This window comes from Microcaecilia unicolor, chromosome 11 (assembly GCF_901765095.1).
Source record: "Microcaecilia unicolor chromosome 11, aMicUni1.1, whole genome shotgun sequence".
Taxonomy (NCBI): domain Eukaryota; kingdom Metazoa; phylum Chordata; class Amphibia; order Gymnophiona; family Siphonopidae; genus Microcaecilia; species Microcaecilia unicolor.
The window spans coordinates 11,275,940-11,298,591 of NC_044041.1; the positions used below are offsets into that span (position 1 = coordinate 11,275,940).

The 22,652-nt window shown below is 48.3% G+C and overlaps 1 protein-coding gene and 1 long non-coding RNA gene across 3 annotated transcripts in view; one reads left to right on the forward strand and one right to left on the reverse strand.

The window, feature by feature from the left end:
• The window catches only part of SLC8B1 (solute carrier family 8 member B1), a 52,120-nt gene that overhangs the window by 23,017 nt on the left and 6,451 nt on the right, over positions 1-22,652 (forward strand). For both annotated transcript variants that reach the window (XM_030218371.1, XM_030218372.1), the window contains exons 6-13: positions 1,762-1,867; positions 2,591-2,758; positions 5,752-5,859; positions 6,450-6,506; positions 13,068-13,198; positions 17,820-17,961; positions 19,636-19,757; positions 21,828-21,981. In XM_030218371.1, the coding sequence (XP_030074231.1) occupies positions 1,762-1,867; positions 2,591-2,758; positions 5,752-5,859; positions 6,450-6,506; positions 13,068-13,198; positions 17,820-17,961; positions 19,636-19,757; positions 21,828-21,981 (988 nt within the window). The remainder of the gene's footprint in view (positions 1-1,761; positions 1,868-2,590; positions 2,759-5,751; positions 5,860-6,449; positions 6,507-13,067; positions 13,199-17,819; positions 17,962-19,635; positions 19,758-21,827; positions 21,982-22,652) is intronic.
• On the reverse strand, positions 2,997-22,410 carry LOC115480001. The gene is made up of 4 exons (XR_003943776.1): positions 22,268-22,410; positions 13,161-13,167; positions 4,346-4,351; positions 2,997-3,011 (listed from the first exon to the last, which is right to left on the reverse strand). It is a non-coding gene; the product is annotated as an uncharacterized LOC115480001 (long non-coding RNA).

A 22,652-nucleotide genomic window follows, 5' to 3' on the forward strand; every position in this document is an offset into this window, starting at 1 on the left:
TCATCCCTCTCTGCTCAGACCTGGGTGCACCACCTCGACAGCATCCACAGGCCTAGTGACCTGGAGTGAGGAGAATATCCAGACCAGGGTCTCTTGTACCCCAGTGCACAGCTGAACTTGAGCTGCGAGGCCAGTCTGCAGACAAATCAATGACATGGGATTTCATTCTCCGCCAAAGAATTGAGCAAATTCATGTTTTCTCCTAAATTTTTACGCTACCCGGAGAATGCCAAGGGAGTCTGCAGGTGATTTTTTTTTTTTTTTATTAGGATTTATTTACTGCCTTTTTGAAAGAATTTGCTCAAGGCGGTGTACAGTAAGAATAAATCAAATATAAGCAATAGACAATTACAGCAGTAAAATTCTTACCCAAATTGCAAAGGACTTAAATAACAAAACAACTTACGCATCTAGATTCTCCTACATAAGCGCACAACTATGGAAAGAACTCCCAAAAGCTGTGAAAACAATCTATGACCACCTAAACTTCAGGAAATCACTAAAAACCCACCTCTTGAAGAAGGCCTATCCCACCGATCCAACTTAAATTCCCCACACCCAGCAACACAGCATAACCAATGATCCTACCCGGACAATCTACAATCTTCATTCCCTTCGACCCTCATGACGCTTGATTCACACCTACCTCATTCGACCACAATACAACCTTGTATTTGTTATCAACCGACTGGCGAACGCCTTTACGGTACTATGTAAGCCACATTGAGCCTGCAAATAGGTGGGAAAATGTGGGGTACAATTGTAACAAATAAAAATATTCAAATACCAATACTTTGTGTATCCTGCTAAGTGCCACTGAGTATCTGTGCCAGAGCTGGTGGTGGGAGGCGGGACTGGAGGTTGGGAGGCAGGGATAGTGCTGGGCGGACTTATACGGTCTGTGCCAGAGCCGGTGGTGGGAGGCGGGGATAGTGCTGGGCAGACTTATACGGTCTGTGCCCTGAAGAGCATAGGTACAAATCAAAGTAGGGTATACACAAAAAGTAGCACACATGAGTTGTCTTGTTGGGCAGACTGGATGGACCATGCAGGTCTTTTTCTGCCGTCATCTACTATGTATGTATGTTACTATCTGCCCTGTCGCTGGTCAACATGAGTTAACCAGGTCAGACCTACTCCTACCCAGTTAACACACAAAGAATTTCAACCCCTTAGAACTAACTTGGTTTCATCAGATATAAAGCCCCCTTTATAAAAAGCAACTGGTGTAGTCTGTATAAGAAATTTTGCTTTTAAGTAAAACCTATTAGAAAACAAAATTAAAAATTCTGGAGAAATTAAGCACATAAGCACCGCCATGCTGGGAAAAAACCAAGGGTCCATCAATCCCAGCACTCTGTCTCCGACAGCGGCCAATCCAGGCCCCAAGAACCTGGCAAAAAAACCAAAAGTTAATAACGATCAATGGACTTTTCCTTCAGGAATCTGTCCAGACCCCCTTTAAATTCAGCAAGGCCAGCTGCCGTCACTACCTTCTCCGGCAATGAGTTCCAGAGTCTACCTACGCGCTGAATAAAGAAAAACTTTCTCCGATTTGTTTAATATTTAACCTGCAGATGTTCAGACTGGCGCTACAGAGCAGTGCTTATGGTGTGTTGTGAGGTTTTCTGGAATATTTTTTTTTTTTCTCGATCCAAAAATCTGTCCCCACCTCACAATTCACTGCAGCAGCTGGTAGGGTGACATCTCTTGTCTCGGAACTGGAGAGTTGTTCTGTCTCCTTGACCTTCGTCCCTACATGGTGTGACCTTTCTTGCCTTTGGGAATGGGGCCCCTGATGTGTTCAGTGCCGTGGCAGCCTTCTCGGATCCCAGGACTGCAGGATTGGCTATCGGGGCTCTTTTTGGTATGTCATATCTCACCATGTTCAGTCTTGTAGTAGAAATGAGGCCACATTCGAGGACACACACATCTAACGTTAAGAGATCATCTACTTGGCCCCAGTGTCTTCCTGACATACTGCTGCCTTCTGTAACCTTGGGTGCCGTTGAGCGTTGGTACCGAGACGACTCATTTATACAACTGTCTCGTTATATATTGTCCTAAATTTCCCCTCTTTTGGGTTCGTGTGTCATAAGGGTAAACCGAAGCTCTGTTTTAAAGAGCAGGCACTGAGGGGTCCTTTTACAAAGGCACGCTGAAAAATGGCTTGCAGTAGTGTAGGCGCGGGTTTTGGGTGCGCGCAGATCCATTTTTCAGCGCGCCTGCAAAAAATGCCTTTTTTTTTTTGCCAAAAATGGATGTGTGGCAAAATCAAAATTGCCGCGTGTCCATTTTTGAATCTGAGACCTTACCGCCAGCCATTGACCTAGCGATAAATAATTGGGGGTGGTAATGACCTATGCGTGTCAGAAAATTAAAAAATATTTTTTCAGACGCGTGTAGTGGATGCACGCTAACATTGAAATTGCCGCAAGGGCCGGGCAGTAACTCCAATTTGGCTTGTGTTGGGTATGCATAGGCGCCTAAGCTGGCTTAGTAAAAGGGGCCTTGAGTGTGGGACGTCTGGGGGTTAAGGTGAGATGTTTAGTTAGGATCTGTGGTTCACGCTCTGATTTTCTTGTCTTAGGTGCTGGTGTGTTTGTGACCACTGTGGTGGCAGGTGGCATTTGTTTGGTGAAGCCCTTCACGATACCATCCAGGCCCTTCCTGAGGGACGTTGTGTTCTACATGGTGGCCATCTTCCTGACTTTCTACTTCTTGTACGTTGGCAGGATCCGGCTGGGAGAGGCCCTTGGTGAGGGTGATGTGCCCTTGGTGCTATTTTGTAACCTCTGAGGTTCAGGAGACGCTTTCAAAGCTTCTTCCTTGATGTTTCCATTGTGATGTCATAATAGACAATTCCAACATCCTGGTCTCTCAGAACCTTTGGGGTTTTAGCTGCTTTTCTCCCTACATTAGGCAGCTTATATCGGCCCTTAGGGGACTCATTTTACAAGGAGCCCAAATGTAGAAAATGAGACAGATGGGTGGGGGAAGCAAGTTAAGCACTTATGGTTCAATTTTAAAAAAATGCTCAAAACCTAAATTAGGTCCCTAAATTTTAGAAACCTACATGTAGGTGAATTTGTAGTCGAAGTAGGAACCTAACTTTTAGTTTCCTAAATTTAGGGACTGAAAAGTTAGGCGTCATAATTCAGGCCTGCAGTTCATTTTCCTAGAGTTAGAAACCTTAAATGCCAGATTGACTAACGTGTTAACATGTTAATGGAATTTAATGTGCATTATTAGTACAGTTTCCATTACTATCGGTGGGGCCCATCCTATATAATAATTCTCACCTCCAACATTCTATGCGTCTGCCTGCCTGTGTCCGTAACTTTCTTCACAGATGGGCTCCGAAGCCCTAGCTGATGTCACTAGACCCATTATGACGCATCCTATATAATAATTCTCACCTCCAGCGTTCTGACTTGCTGCCTGGGACCGTGGCTCCTTCCGAGTTGGTCTGCTAGGCTCCGTAGATCAGGCTGACATCACCATAGCCATTATGATGTCAACTTCAGAACCCGGGGGGGAAAAAAAACATGCCTCACAGCTGATCCATGTCCAAAGGAGGGTCGCTGGACATGGGTGGCTGGAGGGGGGGCAGGGGAGAGAGGAGGGTCGCTGGACATGGGTGGCTGCAGGGGGGGCAGGGGAGAGAGGAGGGTCGCTGGACATGGGTGGCTGCAGGGGGGGCAGGGGATCGCTGGACATGGGTGGCTAGAGGGGGGCAGGGGAGAGAGGAGGGTCGCTGGATATGGGTGGCTGGAGGGGGGCAGGGGAGAGAGGAGGGTCGCTGGATATGGGTGGCTGCAGGGGAGCCGAGGAAAACCTTGCTAGCGCCCATTTAATTTGTGTCAGAAACGGGCCTTTTTTACTAGTTTAATAATAATGCACATTAAATCACATTAACACATATTAGTAAATCTTAGTCTAAATTAGCTGCCTAGAGCTAGGAACAGGGAGAAAAACTCTGTGCATATAGCCACCCACTTTTTAGGGAGCTAAATTTAGGGACTGGGGACCGAATTCTCAAAGCTTACCGTGCTTGGAACGTTTGCTTTAGACCGGTTGTAGCCTGTTAAAGCAAACATTATTTAGGGCGTAATGCACAAAGGGGTTCTGCATCCCTTTTACCGTTCCACATAGCAGCTACCGACAACCGTGAGCAAATGCATTAAAACAAGCATTCCAAGCAATGCACAGACTGAGCGTCTACCTTTACTGTGCAAAATTTTACAGCAGGTCTGGGGAGCAGTCTGCTTGCACTAGGGGCAGACTGGCCATTCGGGCAACCAGGCAGTGCCCAAGGGCCCAGAGGCTCTGTCCTGTTGCCCACCACTGCCTCACATTACAGCCCCCCCCCTCGCCTAGGTGGGCCCTCCCCGATCCTACCTTGAAGGTCCCTTGTGGTCTAGTGGCCTCTGCGAGGGCAGGAAACAATCCTGCTCTTTCCTGCCTGCGGCCGCTACTCTGCCTGGTGGCACCTGCCGTATTTTCAAAATAGCTGCTGAGACTTCATGCAGCACTTTTGCAAGAGTGCTGCGGGAAGTCTCGACAGCCATTTTGAAAACACGGCAGCGCTGGGCACATTAGCGATAGTGGGCAGGAAAGACTGGGGTCCTTTCCTGCCTCTGAAGAAGCCACTAGACCACCTTGTCCCTTCAAGGTAGGACCAGGGAGGGCCCACTTTGGCTCAGGGATCTGTAGTGTGTGTGTGTGTGTGGGGAGGCTGTACAGTGCAGGAGGGGAGTGGTGGGATGGCAGGGGCTTCCAATGACCTTTACTGGCCGGAGGCCCCGACCACTGTCAGTCCGTCCCTGTCTTGCACTGTATAGTACAAGCAGACTGCTCCACCTGGTAGGCACTAATGGACCCCCAACACCACAACCTGCCCCCTCCCAGCAAAAAATCCCTGGTGGTCCAATGGACCCCCTCCCACAAGCTCCTCCCCCTGTGCTACCAAAAATAGCCATGGTGGTCTAGTGACCCCCTCCTCTCCACATACCTCTACAGTTGGAGACAGGAGCAACGCCTTTTCTGCTTCTGGGCCCACCTCCTCAAAATGGTGGTACCCAGCCCCTGCCTGGTGCATCCTAGGATGCACTGGGAGGGGCTAAGAACCATATAAGGAGTTTTTTTTCCCTTATATGATGCTTTGCTTTTTGAGCCATTTAAGTTGTGATTTTGAGCTATTTCCTTTGTGGTTTGGATTTGCAATTTCTTTATTGAAGGTTTCTGATAGCAGAGTGTTTTCATATCACATCTCCCAGCAAAGACTCCTGAGGCAGGCGCTTGTCACCGAAACACGGTTCCATGTCGAGTCTTTAGAATAAAACTGTGTGTGCAAAGAATTCTTGACTTCCACATGTTTTTGGAGGTTCCGTCCCTTTACCCTACTCTTCAAACATTGTTCGTTCTGTCTGGCCAATACCTGACATTTTGTGGCAGTGCAGCTGATACTTGCTCTATCCTCTTGCGCATTTGTCCTTCCAACGTTCCAACTTTCAGCCTCTGGTGTGACTTGTTTTGGGTTTTCTTCTCCCTCTACAGGTTGTCTGGGTACTTACGTGGTCCTACGTGTTTATTGGTGTGCTCTCTCTTTGCCCTTTGTGGTTCTTTGTCTGTTCATGCATGGCACCTTGCCTGTGTCGGTGCCGCTGATGCTTGCTCTCTGCTCGTGTGTGTGTACGATTCCTTTTGCCTCTGGTGTGACTTGTTTTGGGTTTTCTTCTCCCTCCGCAGGTTACCTGGGAATATACCTGTTTTACGTCTTTGTTGTCGTCCTCTCCACATGGATCTACAGAAGAGGCCGGAACGAGAGTTTGACCAACTCTGTTCTGGGAGAATCGGGTAAAAGACGCAGGCTCTAGGGAATCTGTAGGATTTGATTTTTGCCGAAGGAAGGAAATCAAAATGTTACAATAGGAATTCTCTGTGCTAGTATTTTGGTATGGGACGTGATTCTCAAGTTGCCTTTTTCAATATTAACAAGATCATGGGTAACAGCTGCACTTTGCAGCGAGATATATTTTCTGTAAGTTTATCAAACTGCTGTTACAGACAGAAGTATGTTCCACCTCCACTCACACCCTAGGCTGTCTATTAAGTTTTAATATGTATTGTGTTGACGTAGGCAGTGTACTGTGCCATAATGTGTATCGTTGTTGGAATATTTTTAGTCTGTAATTGTCTTTGCGTTCAGGTTATTCTCACTGTGCACTGCCTTGGGTGAATTTCTTCAAAAAGGCGGTAAATAAATCCTAATAAATAATAACTGATCAAGGGTGAACTCCTGCTGAGTCTGGCCTTTGTACGGAGGAGGCCAAATGGAATCCGTGTCTGTGATCTCATAATCCAAACTAAAAAGTCTGCGTGAATGGCCAAAACTTTCTTGCTGTTTGATTTTATTTTATTTTTTAATCATTTTTTTTTTCTTCTAGACCTATTGACAGAGTCGGAGGATGCGATGCCTGCGATGAGTCACAGCACAGACTATGGTACGTCTTCCTTCTCAGAGTGCAGAAGCCCTGTCTTTAGTTGTGAAAGGGGGAGGGATGTAATCTACTACTACTACTACTACTATTTAGCATTTCTATAGCGCTACAAGGCATACACAGCGCTGCACAAACATAGAAGAAAGACAGTCCCTGCTCAAAGAGCTATGTAATAAAAGTGAGCCAAGTATAAGACAATCAAGCCATTGTGACATCACTGATGAGGTTGGCTCTTATTGGTGGCCTGAGGCATTATGACATCACAACATTAGCTCTGGTTACAAGAGACTACTAACCTACTATTTATCACTTCTATAGCACTACAAGGCGTACGCAGCGCTGCACAAACATAGAAGAAAGACAGTCCCTGCTCAAAGAGCTTACAATCTAATAGACAAAAAATAAATAAAGTAAGCAAATCAAATCAATTAATGTGAATGGGAAGGAAGAGGGGAGGGTAGGTGGAGGCGAGTGGTTACGAGTCAAAAGCAATGTTAAAGAGGTGGGCTTTCAGTCTAGATTTAAAGGTGGCCAAGGATGGGGCAAGACGTAGGGGCTCAGGAAGTTTATTCCAGGCGTAGGGTGCAGCGAGACAGAAGGCGCGAAGTCTGGAGTTGGCAGTAGTGGAGAAGGGAACAGATAAGAAGGATTTATCCATGGAGCGGAGTGCACGGGAAGGGGTGTAGGGAAGGACGAGTGTGGAGAGATACTGGGGAGCAGCAGAGTGAATACATTTATAGGTTAGTAGAAGAAGTTTGAACAGGATGCGAAAACGGATAGGGAGCCAGTGAAGGGTCTTGAGGAGAGGGGTAGTATGAGTAAAGCAACCCTGGCGGAAGATGAGACGGGCAGCAGAGAACAATATGATTTTAGGATTTTGAAGTAGCCGCTTAGGTTGATATTCATTGCTTAAGCAGCCATGTGTTACCGCATAAAAATAGGACAGACATATTTATGCGGTAAACCTGATCGCTTAAGGGCTGAATATCAGCACTTAAGCGGCCAAGTGCTAACTCTGCCCCCAATATAAGCCAGCGTTCAGTTTAGTGCTAACTGGGATATTCAGCGCCACTTAGCAGAATATTAGCAGCTACCCCTCACCAAGCGAATTTAGCCAAAATCGCTTTGAATATTGGGCTCGTTATTTATTGGTGTTTTGCTACGGGAGTCTTGTGAATTAGAGTAGGGGTTGGGGGAGTAGCAGTTCTTGGAATGGTAGGGTTGTTTTGGGGTTTGTGTGAGAGGTATGTGATTGGAGATATGGAGTGTTTAGTGAAAATGGGGAAGGGTCCCAGTAAGAGCTCTTGAGAATTGTTTCAGAGATTTTTAAATTAGAGATAAGCGTGCAGCTGCAGATATTTGGAGTTATTAACATGCATGGGGAGGAGGTCAGTTAGGCGGGAGTGCTGTTGATGGCAGGGGCGTAGCCAGACTTTGGCGGGAGGGCACATTTTAGCCCCCCCCCTACGCCGCTGACCCCCTCCCCCCGTCGCCACCACCACCAACTTTGACCCCCCCCAGCCGACAACCCTCTCAACCCCCCCCCCCCCCCGACGCCAATGTTGTACGTGCAGGACGTCACTCACAGAAACAGAACGAAGGAAGAAGAGGACCTCGGCTGGCGGGGGTTGGGGTCTCCCACCAGCAAAGGTTGGCGACGGCGGGTTGGTGGCGGGAGGGGGGGTCGAGAGGGTATTCGGCAGGGGGGGGTACAGGGCCAATTCTACGGGGGCCCTGGCCCCCGTGGCCCCACGTAGCTACGCCACTGGTTGATGGAATAGGGTTTAATAGGGTTTAGACAACAGATAGAGAGGATTCATGAAATGGATCGTATTTTAGATTTTGGTCTCTACCCCTGTTTTAGTACAGATTATGTGGCGAGTGGTGGCAATGGTGTGGTCAGATCTTATAATAGATTTACAAATGGAGAAATTGAATGAGGAGACTAGATTAGCAGAGGGTTAATTGGGCCTGTGGTTGGACTCCTTTCTCTACCCCTTTTATCTGATTTGCTCCTCAACTTGGAAGACTCTTTCGCAAACAAATATGAAGGATCTTTTTATTAATAGGCCTAAAGACATGATTGTTTAATCAGGCCTTTGGTACAATCTGTATGAAGCCCTAGGACCCAGAATAGGGGTGGATTTGTTCGACAGATGTCCGAATGCCTGACCCTGTCCCTAATCTTTACTGGAGCTCCTTTTTATTGTCCACTGGAAGATAAATTACAGTGCTGTTCATTTCCACTCCTGTTACATCGTTATTTTTTTTCATTAGATATTTGTCAACAATTTTTTTGGTGTGTAAGTTGATTGAACCTGTTTGTAAACTTCTGTGATGCTATAACATCTATTCTCAATTTTCCCCTGCTCTATTTTTCTTTTCTTTGCATGAATTTTATTGCAAACTGCATTGGTAAACTAATTTGAAAGGTGGTATATTAAATCATCCGGAGAAAAAGCAATGAGGTCGGGAGGTAGATGGGTGGCTTGTGATGAGGGGCAGCAATGGCCATGAGTATCTTTGAGAACAGATTTCACTTCAAGCTCTTAAGTCAAAGGCTTCGTCTTTGAACCCCTAAAATCACCAGTGGGCTTTTATAGACCATTATATACATGAATATCTGACAAGTGTTTGATGAATTTATAGCAAAGTAATAAAAAAGGGCAGCTTACCATTGATAGAGTTTCTTCTTCCTTGTCATTGGTTTCTCTGCATAAAAAAACAATACCAAGTGCCTCGGAGTTGGACAATACATGGAACACTGACATCATCTCGATTTACGACATCACCAAGATTGTGACATCACAATCACCTGTGAAAGAAGCTTCAGTGTAGTTATAACACAGCAGCACTTGTGCGGGTGACAGGATCATAGTGTGTCCTGTCCTAAGCCAGGGGAGGTGATTGTGCAGTTGATGTGCCACTTGTGTACAGTGACACACGTTTATTTATTTATTTATTCATTCATTACATTTGTACCCTGCGCTTTCCCACACATTGCAGGTTCAATGCGGCTTACATAGTAAATAGAATTACTAGGTCTTGAAGGAGAATATTACAAATTGTAGTAAACATAGTAGTAGTGGGGTTTTAAGAATATGTAAATTGAACATGGAGAGGTAAACAAAGATAGGATGAGCAAAAGGAAAAGAGATTGGGAGGGGTAAGGAGTAGGAAGGATGGAGAAGAAAAGATTGGGGGATGAGCATAAGGAGATTGAGAGACATGGTCTGAGGTATAATAATCGTCATGACAGGAATCATGTGGGTGGGCTTAAAAAGTTAAGTTGGGTCGTTAGGGTAAGCTTTCTTAAAGAGATGGGTCTTCAACATTTTTCTGAAGGGTAGATAGTCCGTTGATTGTTCGGATGCATCTTGGTAGAGCGTTCCAAAGCTGGCTGTCCAAAAAAGGAGAAACTGGATGCATAGGAGGTTTTGTATTTAATTCCTTTGCAGTTGAGAAGGTGTAAATTGAAGTGAGTTCAAATTCTGGGAGTCTTGAGCAAATATTTGAGAAGGCCCCTCAGTAGTGGCTCCTTCCTGGTTTGCTGCTGAAGTTGTGAAGGGGGATCCCTTTAAATATCCAGCATGTCTCAACTTCCTGAGCCCTTGAGAGCAGGTGTGTCCCATCCAATCATCTTGAAAGCACATGGGCTGGCACGAGGACCCTTGGTATTTGGGGTTCCAGCATCTTGTGATATCGCTGTTCTTTACCCTTCTCTCTCCTTATCCTCTCCATGGCCCCTTGCTAGTTCCTCCCAGGTGTGGACTGGAGGAGTAGGGCCTAGTGGTTAGTGCAGCGGACCTTGATCCTGGGGACGTGGGCTTGATTCCCACTGCAGCTCCTTCTGACTCTGGCCAAGTCACTTAACCCTCCATTGCCCTTCACTTGCCGCATGATCGTTTCTTTAAAACAAAACAGAACAGCGTTTTACCCGCTGCGGTAAAAGGAGCCGCAGAGCGCATCAAAAACAGGCGCTGACGCCAGCACAGGCCCCCTTTTGCCGCAGCTTAGTAAAAAGACCCCTAAGTTTGCATCTGAGGAATTAGAGGATCAAGTGACTTGCTCAAGGTCGCAGAGAGCTTCGGTGGGATTTGAACTCTTAACACACTGCTCTAGTCACCAGGCTTCTCTCTGCTGTCTGTACCTGCATTCCAGAAGTAGTCAACGTAGGCAACAAATGGATAGGTACACTGACAGCTCTTATAATGGTTCACGATTTTGCCCTAAGTTTCTTGGTTTTGCTTTTTAACATTTTCTTTTGTAGTATCTAACCTTTTTTTTTTTTTTTGTTACATGTTGTATAGGGCACCCCGACATAATAGACCGTACAAAAAAACCCCCAACAAAACAGACTAAAACCAAAACAGACCATGACAAAAAAAAAACCCTCCCAAAAAAACCCCACAACAAAACAACCCAAGACAAAATAGACTCTTAATCAAGCAGGATTATGTTTTCAAGCAGATTTATGATTCTCACTAGATACCAAGTGTGGATAGTGAAGTCAAGCCGTAGGCAGGTGCCAGGACTTTCAAGTGACAAGCGTTGGACTCTCTCAGTAATTTATGGCTCCTCCACTTCTTTGTACCCTTCAAATTCATACCATTCAAAAATAAATCTATTTCATCAGGCCCTTTTGTCGGGAGTCTATTTTGTCAGGGACTTTTATGTCGGGAACATTTTTTGTTTGGAACTTTTTTGTCTGGTTTCTTTTGACCAGGTGCCGTTGTATAGGTTGGGCTTCAGCTTCTTGAAACTAATAGATCAAGAATTCTGGCTGTGACAGTGGTATAGCTATGGGGTCTGGGCCCCTCACACATTTGCTCTGGGCCCCTGGTTTGGCTAGCAGGGGGCCCCAACCCCCGCCAGCTGAAGCCTTAATCCGGCGCTGGTCTCTAGTTCTGTCACATTTCCTGCCCTGCTCTCTCTTCCCCTCACGGTCCGGCGTGCTTATTTTAGTGAAACTGAGCATGCTCGCATGCTTAATTTCATTAAAACGAGCATGCTGCATGTGAGGGGAAGAGAAGAGAGCAAGGCAGGAAATGCGGCAGCGCCGCCAGAGACTAGTACTAGACAAAGGCTTCAGCTGGCGGGGGTTGGAGACTCCCGCCAGCTAAGATATGTACAGTGGCAGCCAGGGGCATAGCTAGGTGGGGCCACGGGGGCATGGGCCCCCACAGATTTAGTGCTGGCCCCCTCTCGACCCTCCATCGCCACAGGATGTCAGGACTCACAGCACAGATCAGCGAACACGCCAGAGACTAGCCCTGAAGAAGACTAAAGCTGGAGGGGGTTGGGTACCCCTGCCAGCAAAGGTACCTGGCGGCAGTGGTGGCGGGGGGAGGTCGGCAACGGCGGGGGGGTGGGGTCGAAGGTGGCGGGGGAGGGTCAGCGGCTGGGGGAGATGGGCTAAAATGTGCCCCCCCACTTTGGGCTCGGGACCCCCTCTCGCCAAGTTCTGGCCACACCCCTGGCGACAGCAGTGGGTGGGGGAGGCGGGGTGTCGGCAGGGTGGTGGACCAAAATGTGCTTCCCCCACACTTTGGGCCGCTTCCCACTTCGAGGTCTGCCTACGCCCCTGGGAGGAGTTGGATTTAATCCCCCTCGATATTTAGCGCTATTTAACCGACCAGGAATGGGTTCTGGCCAGTTAAACAGCACTTAACCAGCTATCTGTGAACATTTGGCGGGATATAGCCAGCTATCTCTCAGTGAATATTCGCGGTCAACGATAGCAGGTAGCTGCTATCCACTAATATTCAGCGCATTGGCGGTTAAGTTTGACACCCAAATTGGGCTGCCGAAATAGCAGGCCTATCTTTGACCAGTTTCAACTTAACTGGCCAACACTGAATATTGGCTTGGCCGGTTAAGTTGAAACCAGCCGCAAATAAACCGGATATTCGATGCTGGTTACCAGAAACAGCCCAGTATCTGAGCCCAGCGCTGACCACGGGAGTCAGCCTGGCTAACTTCTGCGGTCTGAATATCGGCCCCAATATGTCTGGTCTGATGCAGAGAATTTTGGCCAAAAACAGGTAGTAATATTTCTGCCAATTTGCCAGGATTTTTTGTCACAGGCTTCTAGTGGGCCTGATCAGAAAGCAGGTGATGGAGGCAGAACTGAAATAATGTTTACTGTTCTTCAGACAAAGCTCACCTTTCCAACCAGTGGCGTAGCCACAGGTGGGCCTGGGTGGGCCAGGGCCCACCCACTTAGGGCTGAGGCCCACCCAACAGTGGCATACGTTTAGTGGTAGCTGGTGGGTATCCCAAGCTCCACCAGCTGAAGCTGATGGTAACGAAAACACTACTCTCCATTATACCAGCACCTTCGCATGCTCAGTTCTCAGCGCATGCCTGCTGCAGACTACCAAGGTGGAAAGAAGTGTTTTCCTGCTAGCTGAGATATTTTTTTTGGTGGGGGGGGGGGGGGGGGGGGAAAGAACACTTGGTACCCACCCACTTCTTGCCTAGGCCCACCCAAAATCTGTTGTCTGGCTACACCCCTGATTTCCAACGTGATCCCCTTCCCTAATTTTCTTCTTTCTGTAACAGGTGAAGAGTATCAACCTCTGATCGCTTACCAGGAGACAACGGTGCAAATCCTAGTGCACTCTCTGAACCCCGTGGATTACAGGAAGTGGAGACAGAAAACCTGGTACTGGAAACTCTTTAAAGTGCTAAAGGTAACCTGGCAGTGACCTGTAGATTTTCATCAGTGGCTTGAGTAGTTACCTTGGGGATTCTGAGCTTCAGCTCATGAAAGTTTGAAAATACTGTTGAATTCTAACCCCTGTAAGGTAAATTCAGTTCTACCAAAGGTCAGTGGAATCCGTCTTTTACAGGGGTGGACTTGATCATTCAGGCAACCGGGCAGTGCCCGAGGGCCCAGAGCAGTGGCGTTCCTAGGGGGGCGGACACCTGGGGCGGCGCCCAGCCCCCCCGGGTGCAGCACCCCCCCCCCCGATGTAGCGTGGACCCCCCCCCGGGTGGGGGGAGGGGGTGCCGCAGCGCGCGCCTGCTCAGAGTTCCCTGACTTTGCGCATTCGGTTCGCTGCAGCTCCCTCTGACCCGGAACAGGAAGTAACCTGTTCCAGGGCAGAGGGAGCTGCAGCGAACACGCGAAGTCAACGAACTCTGAGCAGGCGCACGCCGCGGCACCCCCCAGCGGCGTGCACCCGGGGCGGACCGCCCCTCCCCCTTGGTACGCCACTGGCCCAGAGACTCTAGGGAGCCCAGAGGTTCTGCCCGGATGCCCGGCACACGGCTGGTGATCTAGTGGCCTCAGTCCTCCCCTGGTCTTTTATGTCAGAATTGCATAAAATAGCCTGTCAACGGGAAGGAAAACCCAACAGGGAAATTTCTCTCCTGGTAGGTTAAAATCCAAAATGGATACAGTTTTTTTAATGTTTCAACTTTTTTATTGATGATAATACACAATACACAACTCCAAACTGTGTGACTATATAAAGTTACAATTGTTCAGTATACACTGCTTGCTGCTCAAACCAAATTGTGTTAACCATCATCAAGCTTTTTACAAACTTTCATGTAAATCCCCCTCCCACCCCTCCCCCCTTTGCCTATATTTCTGTCTACTTGTTTAGCAAAATTAAAAGAAAAACAGCTAGCTGCATAATGCCCCGAAGGGCACTACCTCTGTAACAAGCATCCATCATTTCTTCTTGTTCCAGCAGTTTGTTATTATCCCCCCCCTCCCCCTCCCCCCCCCCTTCCCTGCCCACCCACTTCCCATTTCATGTTCTGTTACTATGAGAAAGAGGAGCAAAGCAGACTATGCAACAGTGTCTTAGAGATGATTACCCCCCCCCCCCCCACCACCACCACCACCTTTTGACAATCTTAACAATGCAGGAAAAGAGGAGGAAAGATAAGAAAAGGGGTAGAGAAAAAAATAAAATAAAATTTTTACTTCAGAGACAGTTTAAAATAAAGCTACAGGCTTTGGGTGCTAAACAGTGGTGTAGCAAGGGGGGGGGGGGCGGGAGGGGTGGTCCGCCCCGGGTGTCAGCTCGGGGGAGGGGGTGCTCCCTGCCAGCTCCCCCCCCTCGGCGCATCGACACCCCCCCCCCCCCCCCCCGACCAGCTCCCGCACCTTACCTTTAAAAAGAATATCGGAATCCCAGGCGAGGCGCAGCGCCTCGCGCCTGCCCTACACGTAAAAGAAATGTGGACCGTCGGGCCTTCCCTCACTCTATCTGTCCCGCCCTCCGCTGACCAACTTCCTATTTCCGCAAGGGCGGGACAGACAGAGTGAGGGAAGGCCTGACGGTCCACATTTCTTTTACGTGCAGGGCAGGCGCGAGGCGCTGCGCCTCGCCTGGGATTCCGATATTCTTTTTAAAGGTAGGGTGCGGGAGCTGGTCGGGGGGAGGGGGTGTCGATACGCCGAGGGGGGGGGAGTCATCACGCTGCATCCGGGGGGGGTGCAACGGCGAACCGCCCCGCCCCGGGTGGCAGCCCCCCCCCCCCCCCCCCGCTATGCCACTGGTGCTAAAGTATATAGGGTTCCCAAATGTCCAAGAACGCTTTCCTTCTCTTTGGGGAAGATCCCACCACTCTTCGCTCCAACCAAAATGGATACAATTTTATAGCTGAAACCACAGATGATATAATGTATCCATTCTATTCCTGGATAACAAAGTACAAAGAGCAGGGGTTAGACAGAATACAGATGGCCGATTCCAGGACTATAACGAATGATGCTTTCTTAACCTTATACAAATGATTCTGGAACTTGGGAATCGAGAAGAAACATTGTTCATTAGTCACACTGAGGGCCTTGTCTTACTAAGCCGTGCTAGAGGTGAGTGAGCGTTTTTAGCACGCGTTAACCGTGTACATGCCCATAATATTCCTATGGGCTTCTACACAGCATGTGCTAAAAACGCTAGCGCACCTTAGTAAACGGGACACCTAATCTTTAGAGATGTGTCTGGCATCCCCCCCCCCCCAGGAGTAATCAATCTACATGGATTTGGGTCCTTCCTGAGGTCAGGGTAAAAAACAGAAAAGAGGAAGTGAGTCTAAGCATTTTCTACCATTAAAATGGGAGTATTTTCCTTAAATGTTTTTGGCTCAAATATTAACTATTCATTCACCAAATCCACAATATCTCTAATTTACAAGGTAATTATGGTGTATAGATAAGGCCACACCTATGAACCAGGCTAATGATTCGAGCAGTGGGCGGAGACCCAGAGAAGCCAGGGTTCAAAGCCCACTGTGGTTCCTTGGGATCTTGCTCGTCACTCTTTAACCCTCCATTGCCTCAGGAGTCTTGGATTGCGAGTCCTTCATTCACTGGGAAATACCTGAATGTAACTCACCTTGAGCTACTACTGAAAAACAAGTGAGCCAAATCCTAATTAAAAAAAAAAAAATCTGATTATTCATTGCAAATATTCTGAAAAGCAGAGTCATTTTCACTTATTGAAAAGCCTCCAGTTAGGTCGTAGATCTGTGATGCTTTGGAAACCAAGTAACCTTAGAGTGGACACCTAAAAGACTTTCCTGTGATCAGTTGTAAGTTTGCTTGGTATTGTTACTACTAATCATTTCCGTAGCACTACTAGACTTACGCAGCACTGTACACATTATATGTAGACTAGCAATAAATGCCCGTTTCTGTAAGAAATGAAACGGGTGCTAGCAAGGTTCCCTTCCCCTCCCCCTCCCTCTCCTGTCATCAGCATACAGGGACAGAAGAGGAAACCTGTGAGGTGTTGCATCCATGTTGTCATCCGTCCCTCGCACCGTCCGACGTTCAGTTTGTGTGGCTGGCTGCGTCGCCCCTGAAGCGGTTTTGTGCATTTGTGTTGCGCCCATGTTGGGTGCCATCTTCGTTTCGTCGCGTTGGTGAAAATCGGTGCGGGCGCAGCGTCCTCACATTCCTGTTCGGCGCCATTCGCGTTCCAGAAAATCACGACGTCAGCGACGTCATCACGTTCCTGTTCGGCACCATCTTGAAAATTGCTCCGGCCGCGACGTCATAACGTTCGACGCGAGGGCGTGACCACCATGGAGAGGCTTCACCACCATGAATCCACGAACCCTTCACGGAAGTGGCTGGAGCTTGGGGCCTCAATAGAACGTTCAGGTAGCGAATTTTGTCCGGAAGGGGCGTGGCTGAGGGCGGGTGTATGAGTGAGAGTGAGTGGTGCTGACAGGGTACAACAGTGCAGGGCTTCAGTGGTTCCCTGCCACACTGTGAGCTTCAGAATTGGAGGTGAGAATTTTTAATGTAGATATTTTCTCTGTCCCTAGAGGGCTCACAATCAGGGCCACCAAGAGACTAGGCCGGACCCGGGGCAAGGCTGCCCCGCCTCGGCCCCCCCTGCCGCTGCCGCCCCCGTCGCTGCAATCCGCAGTCTCACCTACCTGCCTTCATGGCTCTGGGCCCCCTTCATTCAAAGCCCCAGTCGCAGATCGTGTCTCTTCTGGCCTTACCTCCTTATGTCCTGCCCTCGTCGGATGTAACTTCCGGTTTCCGCGAGGGCGGGACACAGGAAGGGAACGCCAGAAGAGATGCGATCTGTGACTGCCGCTTTGAATGAAGGGGGCCCGGAGCCGTGGAGGCAGGCAGGTGAGACCGCGGACTGCGGGCCCGGGGAATTTTGCCCCCCTCCCACTCTCGGTGGCCCTGCTCACAATCTTAAGTTTTTAGTACCTGGGGCAGTGGAGGGTTAAGGGGCCCTTTTACTAAGCTGGGTAGGCACCTACGCGTACCCAGTGCGTGTCAGTTTGCAGTTACCGCCCGGCTACCGCGTGGCCCTTCCAGTAATTTAATTTTTGACATGCGTCTGCTATGTTTACCGGAAAATAATTATTTCCTGGTGCGTGGCAGAAAGCGGGTGGTAATCGTCATTCTGCACGTGTAGACGATTACCGCATGGCTAACGCATGAGACCTTACCGCTAAGTCAATGGCTGGCGGTAAGGTCTCAGACCCAAAATGCAAGCGTGCCAATTTTTATTTTGCTGCATGTGTATTTTCAGCAAAAATGTTAAAAAGGCCTTTTTTTTACAGGCGCGATGTAAACTGGATCTGCGCACGCCCAGAACACGTGCCTTCACTAGCGCAGCCCATTTTTTGGCGCACCTCAGTAAAAGGACCCATAAGTGACTTGCCCAGAGTCACAAGAAGCTGCAGTGGGAATCGAACCCAGAACGCCAGGATCAAAGCCCACTGCACTAACCATTAGGCCACTCCTCCACTCTATCTCTGTTGCTGGTCTTGGACATCCTATGTTTATTGCAGAAATGACGATCTCCGTTGTGTTGTTAGATTCCTATCGAGTTTATGCTGCTGCTCACAGTACCCGTGGTGGACCCTGACAGAGAGGATCAGAACTGGAAGAGACCCCTCAATTGCCTGCATCTGATCACCAGCCCCCTGGTTTGCATCCTGACCCTGAACTCTGGTGCATGTAAGAGAGACTGTTGCCTTTCAACCAGCTTATTCTCTTGAAAGCTACGAGTACTTTTGATGATTGTCTTGTAATATTTGATGTATATATACCAGGGGCGTAGCCAGACTTCGGCGGGAGGGGGGGTCCAGAGCCCAAGGTGAGGGGACACACTTTAGCCCCCCCCCCCCACACCGCCGCCATTGCCAACCCCGTTGCCGCCGACCCTCTGGACCCCCCTCCCGCCGCCAACCCGCCGTCGCCTACCTTTGCTGGCAGGGGACCCCAACCCCCGCCAGTCCGAGGTCCTCTTCTTTCCGCAAAAGGCTTCCTTCTGTTTCTGACGTCGTGCAGGATGTCAGAAACAGAAGGAAGCCTTTTGCAGAAAGAAGAGGATCTCGGCTGGCAGGGGTTGGGGTCCCCCGCCAGCAAAGGCAGGCGACGGCGGGAGGGGGGTCGAGAGGGTTGTCGGCAAGGGGGTCCAGGGCCAAATCTACGGGGGCCCAGGCCCCACATAGTTACGCCACTGATATATACAGTATATTAAAATCCAAGTGCCTCCTATTGGCTGTTCTAGTACCTGGATAGAGGGTTGCTGGAAGAGATATTCCAGACCTCATTGCATGTACCTAGGCTTGGGAACCCCTTTCTGGTGTGCACCTTATGGAAATTGTGTGCTCTTAAAATAATTTCCAGACTGCTTTCACTATTCTCCTTCTGGCATTTAATTGTGACTCTCTTCCTGGTCTCAGTCTGTGGATTCAGAACCACAAGCTTGCTGAACCTAAGGGTGGAAACCTGAACCATATTGGTATTTCTTCTACAGGAAAGAGACCATTTGCGTTGTGCTAATCTTTACGTCACTCCTCCCCACTTCCTCTTGTTACAGCCTCCTCAGATTTGCCACAAAAAGGACAGCCTTTACAACAGAGTTTCCCAAACTGTGGGTTAGAACCTGCATTTCGAGTTACTACCTGGGTGGGCTCTCTTTAAGTGCATCGCTATTCTGTACCTCTGGGGGGGGGGGGGGGGGGGGGGTTGCAGCCACAGAACAATACACTGCTTTACAATTAAAACCTTTTTTTTAATGGACAGGATTTTTATTAACTAGGAACCAGAAAAAAAATTGGGTGGAATCCCAGTTTCCATGTTTTTCCTCCCCTTTCCAGCCTACCCAGCATGGTTTGAGCAGAATATTTGCTCTCTTTACCTGCCTTCCACAGACTACACAATAGTGTACCAAGGGTGAGGTGGTGGGGGCGGTCTGCCCCGGGTGCAGATAGCAAGGGGGGTGCGTGGAGCAGGTGCACACCCCCCTCTACCATTACTTCCTGTTCTGGGGTAGGGGACCGGCAGAGCCAACAGGCACGTGACTGCTTCGCACACCCCCTTGCTCTGACGAAAGATGCGGTGATGTGCTTCGGGGGGGGGTTGACGTGCCAGAGGGGCGCAGCGGCGAACAAGCTAGCAACGCCATTTGAGTCTATGTAAAAGAAAACTGAACACTAAGCTTTCCATATATTCCTTGCAAATTTTGCTGAAAAGGTGGTTCATTTGGGCTCTTGTGATTTGTTTCAATGGAAGAGACACTTGGGTTTTTGATATTCAGACACAAGAGTTTGAGTGAAGGTGAATATTATTGATAATGTGAGTATTTTTATATTGCTCTCTCAGCTGTTTTCTGTCTTCTCCTAGATGGTCTCTATAGGATCCAGGATCTGTTTCCGGTGTGGGCGTTGGTGGCGCTGATTGGTACTTCCTTGGCATTTCTTCTTTTCTTTACCACGAGAAATGAGGAGCCTCCAAAATACTTCTGTGTAAGATGCATTCGTCTCTGCGGCTATTGGATGAACCCAAAAGGACACATTACACCATCTATAAGAGACATTGACACATTTGAGATCTTGCAGTTCAACTCTTGGGTTTTTTTTTTTTTGGGGGGGGGGGCTAAAGAGAAATCAAACCCTTAAGCTGCTGCAAATCCAAGAGTCTTGAAAGATGTACTTAGAGCCAGGGATGTAGCCAGACTTTGGCGGGAGGGGGGTCCACAGCTTGAGGTGAGGGGGCACATTTTAGCCCCGCTCCCCACCATTGCTGAACCTCCCCCACAACCAACTTTGACCCCCCCCCCCCCCCCGACGACGACCCTTTAGACTCCCCTTCCCACCGCCAACCCGCTGTCGCCTACCTTTGCTGGCGGGGGACCCCAACCCCCGCCAGCCGAGCCGAGGTCCTCTTCCCAATCCCACGCAAGGCTTTGTTCTAGTCTGACGTCCTGCACGTTGTATGTGTAGGATGTCAGACTCAGAAACAGAATGAAGCCTTGCAGATCAGCCAGCGAGGTCCTCTTGTTCCGGTGCAAGGCTTCATTCTGTTTCTGTGAGTCTGACGTCCTGCACGTTGTACATGCAGGACGTCAGACTAGAACGAAGCCTTGCACGGGATTGGGAAGAAGAGGACCTCGGCTCGGCTGGCGGGGGTTGGGGTCCTCCGCCAGCAAAGGTAGGCGACGGCGGGTTGGCGGCGGGAGGGGGGGTCGAGAGGGTCGTCAGCAGGGGGGCCCAGGCCCCCGTGGCCCCATACTGGCTACGCCACTGCTTAGAGCTACAGTAAAGCTCCACATACACAGCTCTTTGTAGAACCTTCTTATAATGACATCAACATGATACGGTGTAAAGTAGCATTACAGATTTGTTCAATATTGCACTGTTCTATATGGTAATACTTTTTAAGTGTTTTCTACACCGTGGTGCTCACTAATTTTTATAGTTAATGGAGGGGAAAAAAAGCCTCTGTCCCTATCACTTTTTCAATGTTTTGTGTGACTCTGTCTGGGATTGGGACTCTTCATTGGCTCAAAAACCTCCATTTTATTCTTTAATTTTTATGCTTTTTAAACTTTTGTCAATTTTTTCACTTCTAATATCATTATTCATTTAGCATATGGCACTTATCTTCGTTAACTATTCTACGGGGTCATGTTTAGTACTGCTGTACTAAAACAAAGCGCATAAGCACGAGGTTCTCCTTGAAAAAGCCGACACGGCAAAACGTGACCCCGTCGGATGGATAACGAAGATAAGTGCCATATGCTAAATGAATAATGATATTAGAAGTGAAAAAATTGACAAAAGTTTTTAAAAAGCATAAAAATTAAAGAATAAAATGGAGGTTTTTGAGCCAACGAAGAGTCCCAATCCCAGACAGAGTCACACAAAACATAGAAACAGTGACCGTGGACAAACAGAGGCTTTTTTTCCTCCATTAATTATAAAAATTAGTGAGCACCACGGTGTAGCAACCACTTAAAAAGTGTGTTTGAAGTAATTTTCTTGATTTTTATGGTTGAGTCCTTTCAATTTAAAGGGATTCATATGGTAACACAACATGACAATTCAACAGAGTACAAAAACAACGGCAAACTGTTATATGATAGGTTATTACAAAAAAGCCGTATCTGAGTCTACTGTTGAGTTATATAGCGTGAAGCCTTCTAATGGAGCATGGGTTACAGCAGATGTTCAGCGGACTTGCGGAAAGAATCAGATTACTTGGGGTTTAGGAGAGGTCTCCACGCCTATTTGTGCAAGCATTTTGGGGGGCAGTTTAGTACAGCCCCCACGATGGGCCACAGATAGATTTATGTACTGGATGTTGATATATGATAACATCAAATACGCACAAAGTTTTGATATATGTGGTAATTCGGCGAGAAAAGCACCACCAGATCTCCAGAACGCAAATGTTAGCTAATAGAACCTTACTTCGGCCTGACTAACATTTTCATAGAGTTTCTTCACTCTCTAGAACCAGGGTTTTAAGTTATGTTCGTGTGATCTGTAAATCCCCTATTAAACACCAGTTTCACTTCTTCTGTCGTCCTTCAGGTTTTCTCCTTCATCGGCTTCGTGGTTAGCGCTATGTGGATTAATGCCGCAGCCACAGAAGTGGTAAATCTCTTACGGACATTTGGCATCATCTTCGAGCTGAGCAACACGGTGTTGGGGCTGACTCTTCTTGCGTGGGGAAACAGTATTGGCGGTGAGGATACGTGATGGGGGGGAGGGATGTGGATGGGTAGTGGGGCAAGAAGTTCAGATGGAAGCGCTTTGTGGTTCTGCTTTATTGATTTTAGGCGGATAGACACAGGCCTGGAGTGATAGATGAAGCGAGATGCCAGGTTGCATAAGGGAACTCACAAGCAATAATTAATAATAAGGGATGTTGACCCTTCTGGCTATCAGGCTGCAACAATTTGGAATAAGATTCCTCCTATCATACACAACCAGACTGATTATATGTAGGTTTTTTTTCAAGTCTTGAAGACTTGGGGCCTAATGCACAGAACTCTGGTGCTCTAGGGAACAGCGCCGGGAAAAACACCAACTGATCAACGAGTCGGAATTACCGATCAATGCTCAACACCAGTGTTACTTCTTAAGGTGAGCGTGTGAGCGATAGGTCATATAAACCGGGAACATCGCTCACTTCGGATCAATGTTCGCTCAGTTTGTGCACAGCTGTCAAGCCCAAATCGCTTCCAATCTTTGTGGGAAGCTCACCCGAGCTTTCCCTAACAGATCCTACAGCTACACTGACCCTCCCCAGCACAGCCTTGCGTTTCTCCTGCTCGCTACTGCAGAGAGGGTACCAGCAAACTAGCCAGCACCACCGTCACCCTTCAGCCCCAAAACTCAGTCCTGCTCCTCTTC